The 10,194-nt window shown below is 35.5% G+C and overlaps 1 protein-coding gene across 2 annotated transcripts in view; it reads left to right on the top strand.

Moving 5' to 3' along the window:
- Positions 1–9,729, top strand: part of ANO5 (anoctamin 5) — an 89,720-nt gene extending 79,991 nt beyond the window's left edge. For both annotated transcript variants that reach the window (XM_042959067.1, XM_042959068.1), the window contains exons 18-21: positions 206–411; positions 2,803–2,981; positions 4,526–4,631; positions 7,601–9,729. In XM_042959067.1, the coding sequence (XP_042815001.1) occupies positions 206–411; positions 2,803–2,981; positions 4,526–4,631; positions 7,601–7,822 (713 nt within the window). In that variant the 3' untranslated portion in view covers positions 7,823–9,729. The remainder of the gene's footprint in view (positions 1–205; positions 412–2,802; positions 2,982–4,525; positions 4,632–7,600) is intronic.
- The last annotated feature ends 465 nt before the right edge of the window (positions 9,730–10,194 follow it).

A 10,194-nucleotide genomic window follows, 5' to 3' on the forward strand; every position in this document is an offset into this window, starting at 1 on the left:
ACATGCTCAGTTTCTCCTTTCTATTCTAGTAAGCAAACAAGTCACTAGGCTTCCAATGAGGAGGAAGGAGTAGGCAGATGGAAAGAGGCCTGGAGGGTTTTGCTGGTGTAGATCCCTCTAAAAGGAGGGAGTTGGAGGTATTGGGTAGAATGTTCCCCTTTTTCTCTTTCATAATAATGACTTCACTATTTTTTTTTCCCTACAGTTATCCAATTTGGATTTGTCACATTATTTGTGGCCTCTTTTCCTTTGGCTCCTCTTCTTGCTCTCTTGAATAATATTATAGAGATCCGAGTAGATGCCTGGAAACTTACAACTCAGTACAGGAGACCGGTAGCTGCTAAAGCTCATAGCATAGGTGTTTGGCAAGACATTCTTTATGGAATGGCTGTCCTTTCTGTTGCAACTAATGTAAGTGGACCCATTTTGGTTGGACGGCTTCGTATTTTATTTCGTTTTCTTGGGGTTGGGGAGATGTGAATGATGCTTAACTCAATATTTATTTATGTTGCTTTCATCATGGTGACAGTCCATAATGATAAACCATCCCTACACTTTTATGCACTGAACAACATAGAGAAATTTATGACATGCAAACTGTTAGAAATACAAAGAAAATTGTAAAACCACTGTCCTTAAAATACCATGATATAGTTTCATAGCATGTGACAGAGTAGACAGAAAATATGTAATGGCATAAAAGATTTGAATAACACAATTAAAGCTTAATTATACAAGGAGTTGTATACTACAAATAGAGAATATAAAACATTAATGTGTTTTGCTTATGGAGCACTTATTAAAAAATGATAATGAGGGGCTCCTGTGTGGCCCAGTCGGTTGTTTCCAACTTCAGCTCAGGTCATGATCTCACGGTTCGCAAGTTCAAGCCCTGCATGGGGCTCTGTGCTGACAGCTCAGAGCTTGGAGCCTGCTTCATAATCTGTCTCCTTCTCTCTCTGCCCTTCCCCCGCTCATACTCTGTCTCTCAAAAATAAATAAACATTAAAAACATTTTTAAATGACAATGAAACTAAATTCTCCAAAGCAGAAATTTTATAACACTTATTTGTATATAATAATGTTATAAAAATTGAAGTCGATAATAAAGATAATTTTAAAAAATCTACCTAACATTCACACTCCCAAGTAAACTTTATTGTATAAAATGGAAACAAAATTCAAATTATAGAGAGCTTAATTAAAATGAAACCCTATAGGAATTAGCTAAAACTATAGTTACAGAAAAATTCATAGCAATAAATGCTTTTGTTATTTTTTTAAGTTTATTTTGAGAGAGAGAGATTGAAAGAATATGTGTGTGAGCAGGGAAGGGGCAGAGAGAGATTGGAAGAAAGAGAGAATCCCAAGCAGACTCTGTGCTGTCAGTGTGCAGCCCAATGTCAGGCTCAGTCTCTTGAACCATGAGACCATGACCTGAGCCAAAGTCAAGAGTCAGACACTTAACTGCCTGAGCCACCCAGGTACCCCTGAATGCTTTTATTATTAAAAAAAGAAGACTTGAAAGCATAAGCTGAGCACATAATTTCAGAAACTAAAGAAAAACATAAAACTAATCAACAAAAAGTAATAGGAAAGAGTTTATAGAGATGCAATCAGAAATAATCAAAATAGAAAATAAATTAAAAAAGCAATATAATTCCTATGTGAATCAAGAGCTGGTTCATTGAAAAGACATATAAAACTCTGACAATCTCAAACAAGAAAAAAGTTATACAGGTAAGAAAATTGTGAAATGGTTATATATGTGCCTTTATTCAAATAAATTATAAAATCTATTTGAAATTGTCACCTTTTTAGAAAATAAAAACTGCCAAAGTTTATTCAGTAAGTGGTAGAAAACCTGAATGGACCAGTAGCTATAGAAGTAATATTAAAAGTTTTTAGGGGCACCTGGGTGGCTCAGTTGACAGACTTGGGCTCAGGTCATGATCTCTTGGTTCATGAATTCGAGCCCCACATCAGGCTCTGTGCTGACAGCTCAGAGCCTGGAGCCTGCTTCACATTCTGTGTCTCCCTCTCTCTTTGCCCTCCACTTGTGCTTTGTCTCTCTCTCTCTCTCTCTCTCTCTCTCTCTCTCTCTCTCTCTCTCTCTGTCTCTCTCTCTCTCTCAAAAATAAATAAACATAAGTAACTAGCTAACTAACTAACTTACTAACTAACTAAAGTTTTTTTAAGCATCTACACTAACAATGTAGATGGCAGAGCCAGATGGTTTTAAATGGACTTCCTAACCTAAAAGAAACAGGAATTCCAGAGCTTAGGTAAGAATGGGAAAATACCATTCCTATAGAATTAAATACTAAGATTAATTACCCTGAACTTTGGGCAATTTACCATCACATGGTCTTCTATCTCTCCTTTGCTTCCCACCAGCCACCAATAGTGCACACGTGTGCAAACTCACACCGATGCAGGCACACACACTGTCCTAGCTTACAGAGTTGATTCCGCCAAATGAATTTGGTTAGGGACAGTAGAACTATGCTGTGAAATAAATGGAAGAAATAACAAGGCATTGTGGAAAGAGCATGGTTTTTGGAGCTAGATGCATTTAGGTTCACTTTTCACCTTAGCCACTTTCTAGCTGTGAAATCTTGGAATACTAATCATATGCTTTAAAAGGCCTATTTCATGTTTTAGGCCAAAGACTCATTTATTAACATGATTTGTAATGGCATTTTAATCATTTGTATCCATATAGAACTGAGATATATGCAAATCAGATATTCTTAAAATGAAATTGTTAGCTCAAAATCTCCCTCTTACTTTGTTCTTTAGGCTTTTATTGTTGCATTTACCTCAGACATCATTCCCCGTTTAGTTTACTACTATGCCTACTCAAAGGATGCCACTGCACCCATGAAAGGATATGTCAATGACAGCCTGTCAACATTCCTGATAGCTGATTTTCCAAACCACACTGCACCTTGGGAGAAACGAGACTTCACCACTTGCAGGTTCCCTCTTACGTTCTTAGCTTTTAATTTTGCTTTTTAAATGTATTTTTTAAATTCTCCATTTTCTTCCTGTCTTACAATGTGAAGGATTTATTTGGGGCAATAAAAATCCTGGGTAAAGTGCGTCAATTTTGGAATTCACTCATCATATGAATCTGGTTTGGAAAAGTAGAATGTCCAAAAGTAAAAGAATATCATGGGTAAAGACATCAATTTTGAATTGTTTCTTATTTTTTAAATTTATTGGAAAGACTTCTGACCAACAAATACATCTTGGTCCCAAAATGTTGTATCTATAGATCATACAACATGATCATATTATATATGCATTTAACCTACTTGAATTTAACTATGTGTCCTTAAAAAGAGAGTGAGAAAGGGAGAAATAATATGATAAGTTCGCCATCCATCCCACTTTAAGGGTTTCTTCTGTGTAGGAAGCATGAAATTAGATTTGTGAATGTATTTCCACATTCAGTGTCTCATGTACTGTGAGGGTCTTTTTACCCTATGACTTAAAGATTATATATAATAAATATATATGACATAAATGTATATATATGTAAATATATATACATATGTATACATGTATATATGTATATATACATATATATGTGTATATATATAACGTACATGTATACATGTATATATATACATATATATGTGTATATATATAACGTATACATATATATATGTATATAGTATATACATATATATATATACATATAATATATACACATATATATACGTATACACACACACACACACACACACACACACCCCACTTAATGTAACCTTAAGCCAGCTACTTCATCTGGGATTCCAACAAAGAAACAGCAAAATGTTGATAGACCAGTAGACAAAACCATTGTTATATTTTATATTTGCATATAGAGGAATCATAGTATACTGTTTAAGAGCATAGATGTGGGTCAGTTTTCTAGATTTCATCACTTCCTAGTTGGACTAAATCTTTGAAGAACATCAATCTCTAGCAACTTTGTAGAAAACAATGAGCCCCCAAGGTTGAGCACTAAGAAAAGTCCAGAAGAATAGTAAGAAAAACAAAAACAATGCAGTGTCAAATAAGCCAAAAGAAAATAGAGTTTCAAAAAATAGAAATGGTCAACAATGTCAAGTCCTACCGTCTAAAGATCAAAAAAGATGAGGATTAGTGTGTTTCTTCAGTTTAAGGATAGGAGACAATGCATTTCAGGGAAGTGGTGCATAGAACTGCATTAAAGAGTAGGAAGAGGGGGAACAGAGACAGCATCATTTTGGTAACTCTTTTGAGAAATTTGACTTTGAAAGTCAGGTGAGAAGCTTCACTTGTGTCTTCTGCTACACCAAACTAGATACAAGTAATATGTGGCCATGATTTTTATCTGTGCTAAAAAGAAACATTTCATAACAGGAGTTATCTTCCTATGACTTGACTTTTGTAGTCAATTAAAAATGTCTCTTAAGAGAAATAGTAAGAATTTATGCTAGGTCTCTATTGGAAATCATACCTAATTTTTTTGGCATTTACTTCTGTTTTTCAGGTACAGGGATTACAGATATCCACCTGATCACGACCAGAAATATTTTCATAATATGCAGTACTGGCACGTCCTTGCTGCCAAGATGACTTTCATCATTGTTATGGAAGTAAGCCTTTCTTAACTTGCATTCCAGCTAGTCTGTCTTCTGCCTTCAGGTTTCTAAAGGTGTCTGCTCAGCAAAAAATTATCTCAGGAAATTATTTTGAAGGAAGTATTTGTTGTCCTAAAAAGCAACTTAGGGATATTTTCAGTACAATGGGTTGCCCTATTATTCACCTACTATTGTTGAAGATATCAAGGTGATATAAAAGAAAAAAAGAAAAAATGTGGCCTCTTCTCTCAAGGTCGATAAAAGGACACAGAACTTATTGATGTTACTGAGTTTCTATTATATAGTGATTCCAGACACTATAATAATAACCCTGTAAGTTAGACTTTATTAGTGACTCTTGAGAAATAAATCTGAGACTCAGCAGAATTAGCAGTGGTTTTAAAGATAATCAGCTAATATTGGAGCTGAGTTTCATTGCCAGCTATATCACTCCCAAGCATCTGCTCTGTCCACTGTATTATGTTTCCCCCTCTGTGGATTATCCATTCTTGTTATGGATATAAGGCATGCGTTCAAAGAGAACAAATACAGAGGGGGGATTTGGGTAAGTTACATATTGAGTGTTCTACATCATAAGATGTGAAGGCCAATAAGGGAGAGAAATAAAGGTGAGGCACTTTTTCACTCTGCTGTGAAATCTAATAATACACAAGTCTAATGCAAGCAGACACAGATTCTACATGATAAAAAAGAGAGCAGTCTTATGTGTATCCCCCCCCCCCCCATGTTTTTCTTCTCTTTCTCTCAGTTCTTTATGACTTTATCACTGTTTCATTCCCATATTTTACATCATCAGTTTAGCTCACCATTCAGTCCGGTCATTTGCACCAGGATTTTTTTTCATTTTTGAGTTTTGTTTATTTATTATTCTTATTAATGTTTTTAATCATCCAGCTCTGATGACCAGTTTTTAATCTGGTGAGCTCTGACTCACCATCATCCTGGGACTTCTTTTCACCTTCTCTTGTATTGAATGCTATATGCTACATTATCTGCAGTCTATGTTTCTCCCATTCTTGGTTTACTAGCGTATTTAGGTGAAGTACATTTTTCAGTAATTTTCTGAGGAAAATTATGGGTGGTCAATTTTTGAGACCTTGAATATTGAAAATTTCTTTTCTTTCCACACAGATGACTAAGTGGTATAGAATTGAAGACTGAAAGTTATTTCCCTGAAAAATTTTCAACCAACTTTATTTAGGTATTCCTGACACTTTTTAAAAGATTTATTTATTATTTGAGAAAGAGAAAGAGAGAGCACGCACGTATGGGAGGTGCAGAGAAAGAGGAAGAGAGAGAATCCCAAGCAGGCTGTGCTGTCACAACATGAAGCCTGACGTGGGGCTCTATCTCATGACCATGATTGTGACTGAGCCGAAACCAAGAGGTGGCTGCTTAACCAACTGAGTCACCCAGGCACCCCCGGTATTCCTGACATTTTTGGAGACATTGCACCATTTTCTGTCAGCGTCAATGTCAGCATTCCAATTCCCCAGTCTTTGTTTCTGATCTTTTATTAAATCAATAAGCTTTAAGGATTCTCCCACTAGTCCTCTTCTATGAAACATTACAAGACAGCTTCTTGTTATTGGACAGTATTCATTTTTCTGGACACTTTGCTGGACTTTATAAATCTGAAAACATACTTACCCTTCAGGGTGAGAAAATTTGCTTGTATGTATTATTATTATTTTTTATTCTTTCTTTCTTTTCTCTGTTCTGTCTTTCTGGAACTTCTGTTACTCAGGTGTTATGCTTTCTGTTTTAAAATTCTTATTATTTCTCTCCTATAAGTAGTTGGTCTCCTATTTTTTGTCTTTTTGTTCTGTTCTTTTGTTCCTTCATTATTTCTGTTGCCTCTTAGTTCCCATTTGTCTGTTTCAAACTTTTTCTTTTACATTAGAGACTTTCTTACATAATGGGTGATTCTTGCCAACCTGCTCATACTTAAGAGTGAATAAATGAAAGCTGATTATAAGCTTTGTGTGCATACAAGAAGAATGTCACTTGGTGGGTTTCACTATAGGGTGACGAGTTAGGGAGGGGGACCTTTTCATTTGAAGCCTACAAAATTTTGATATCAACCATTCTAATTTCACAGACTGGTTACCCTCCCCAAAGAAAAATCCTCTGAACTCTTTTCTGTTGAGCTATTTTATGGCTACCTGTATTCCGAGAGCTGAGCAAGACAGAAGAAGACTAGGGATCTTAGGATTCACTGAATTTCACTTAGTTGCCCTGTTTTCAGAATGCTGCCACTTCTCCATTCTCTGGTGTCTCTGGTGCTCCTGAGTTCACAGCTTTCTGTTTTGATTTCTACAGAAAGTAAATTACTCAACTGCTGCCAGGGTGAGGTTGGAGAGAAGTAGTACCTGGATGAAGGTGGGAGAGAGGTCCTGAAAATTCACCTGCTCCTCCTTATACCAAATTTTGGCTAGTCCTCTTATTTTCAACTCCACCCACATGCATGCTTTCCAAGTTCATAAGACCATTTTTCCTGATATTTATTGAAGATCTAAAATAAAGTTGGTTTTTGTCTTCTTGGTTTTTACCACCACCATATCACCAATTGCAAGTTTAAGCGCCAGCTTTCTTCCATCTCTGGAATCTATTCCTACTGTTTCCTCCTTTTTTTTTTTTTTTTTTTTGGTCTTTGTGAGTTACACCATTTTTCAAAATTCCTTTACAAATATGTATTGGGTTTTCAGGAGTGAGTATAGAAAAAAGTATATTCAATAACCATGATCAACTTAAATGTCTATAATTACACATTTTAGTATATATTCATTTGCTTAAGGTTTGTCTTTCTGGGAAAGTTCTGGGACAACGACCGTATCTTTTGCCTTTTCCTCATACTTCTGTGTTGAGCACAGTTTATTGAATGATTAAAGCGGTTTGTAAGAACTTCCTGCTGAACATTTGACAATTCTAATGTCCTTGATTTTCTTTTATTTTTCCTCCAGCACGTTGTGTTTTTAGTTAAATTTTTGTTGGCCTGGATGATTCCTGATGTTCCAAAAGATGTTCTGGAGAGAATCAAGAGAGAAAAGTTAATGACTATCAAGATTCTCCATGACTTTGAGCTTAACAAATTAAAAGAGAACTTGAGAGCTAATTCAAGTGAACTTGCCAAAGAAGTCCTGATTCAGGAAAACAAGACACAACTGGCTAAATCAACAGTCTAATCAACATAATGAACAAGCCACTGGTTGCCTGTTAGGCTTCACAATTTTCTGTGGATTTTCAGGCCAGAGGCCAGAAGCCACATGTCAGTTTCACCCTGCCTCCTCCTCCTCCTTCTTCTTTTTTAACTGAGAGTTTTCTGTACCCTTTTACAGAGGCCAACTTTGTGAGGTTGGAAGAATACCACTTGTCTGCTTCCTTGCCTGAGCCCTCTGCAGATATTGTTTTCTGGAGTTCTAGAAATGATTGTTAAGAGTGCATATCAAATCAGAATAGTGGAAAATCATGGGATGTTGCAGTTTAGAATTAAACACCGGACTTGGGCTATCCCATCATGTTCCAGTGCATCTGCACATTTTCATGGTCTCCTATTGGGTTGTTTTATAACTTCTTCCCATCAAGAAAAATGTTGGGACATGGAGAAAAGAAGTGAAGGGGCCTACTGAGCCATCTATATCCTGCCATCTTCGACCAGGTGAATGAAACCCCCAAATTAAACGACTTAAGAAAACTCACTTATTAAATGCGTTGAGTAAATATCATGGCAGGGATTTGTCCTTGAAATCATCCTGAATAAGGTAAACTTCCATCAGAATCCCAGATAGCCCTTCCAGGTCAATGCAGAATTGATTTTTCAAGAGACTGGACATTTGGGTTTCAGCAAAATCTAACATCTCAGTTCTTTAAAGACGACATTTTGGTAACGGCAATTTCAAGTGTGGATTGTTATCTGGAAAACAGCATTAAGTTGTTAGGTTGCTTCAGTTCTTCAAGTAAATGAAAGATATTGTAGAGAAGTAAATGTGTCTTCTTACTAGTTAACAAACACAAGACAATGGATATTGATTAATTTGTTGAGCTTAATCTAAAAAAAATCGTTGAATTTTTAAAAATCATTTTTCTTCTACAATGTGTATTTTGCGTCATGAAACCTGTTTGAGCATTAGCTCTTTGTATAAGTTAGGTACAAGTTGTTTATGAAATTTGATCTCTCTGTTTAAAGCCATCTCAAGTCTTTTAATGGGTTTACACTGTTTCCTATTGATGCATTCATTGCTCCATACAGTGCCCAGTGCCTTGTCCCTATGCCTTTGACACACAAGAAGTGGTTGTGCTGTTCATCTGCTGTGATGTAACATCTCAAATGTTAGCTTCTTTTAGAGAAATTGTCAATTTAACATTAGTCACGGAGTTTAACACCAAAAGTAGATCAACCAAGGAAGAAAGGGGTGATGGATTTGATAGCTAAGTGAGAAAAAATTAATTGAATGATTTCTCTCATATGGAGGCCTATGGCACATGTACACCTGTTCTTCTTTCTCTTAAAAGTACTTCATCCATATTTTTAACATTATGGAGTGAGAGATACAGTTCAGTTATATACTATTTGCGTCCGTAGCTTCAAATTACACTTCAGTTCCAATAAAATGGTGTTTTTTTTAATTGTATACAAAAGGAGAAACTGTATCACAAGATTTTTTTTAGGTAGTATTTCATTATTTGATCCTAATACATTTTTGTAGAATTGCCAATATTAAGTATATGGCAGGTGGTATTAACTGGTGTTCAGTATTAAGCATTTAGAAATGAGGATTATGAATTTTATAAAACCATGAGACAGTTACCCCAATATTGGCAGTAATGATTTGGCATCCACTGGGTATATTTTATAAAAAACATTTTTGTGTAATTTAAAATGATCTCATTATTGAAAAAAGGATTTCATATGAAGAGGAGACCTATTTTTTGCTTGAGAACACCAGTCAATGTTACTATGAAATAAGCCACAGATGCAGTATCTGTGGCTTGTGAAATCAAACTCTTTGTTACTACAGTGTTGTCCCTTGTGCACAGCTCATACATATTGCTTTCTTCCAGGTGCTAATAAAAATAAGGAAGAGTGTGGAAATTGGTTTCTTGGATATAAGTTTTAGTTTGTAGGGCTTAACAGTATTTATAGATCGAGAGTGTTAAATAAAGACAAATCAAACTCATAAAATTATCTGTACACTGCAATCTTAAAACAAAATCAACTCAAGTGTCAGGTTTCTAGAATGTATGGAGAAACTAGCAAGAGAGGAAATCATTTGAAGACAAGTGAATAGTTCCAATGATTGGTAGAATCATTGTGTTATTAATGGAGGGCTGAATTTAGAGACTACCAAGTGTAGGTTGAGATTTATCAGCATGGCTGATGTTTTCATCATCCAGTCAAACCCAAACTTTCTTTTTTTCCAGAAATGTTCCAGGAAACACTTGAGATTTTATTTGAAATAATTTTAAGTGCAAAAGCCAAAAAAATTACATAACTCTTTTCAAATGTCATCTCTAATCCTTGCCTTCATCAGTTTTTCTTTGCACACAAGAAGCAAAA

The sequence above is a fragment of the Panthera tigris genome, chromosome D1 (genome assembly GCF_018350195.1).
Source record: "Panthera tigris isolate Pti1 chromosome D1, P.tigris_Pti1_mat1.1, whole genome shotgun sequence".
Taxonomy (NCBI): domain Eukaryota; kingdom Metazoa; phylum Chordata; class Mammalia; order Carnivora; family Felidae; genus Panthera; species Panthera tigris.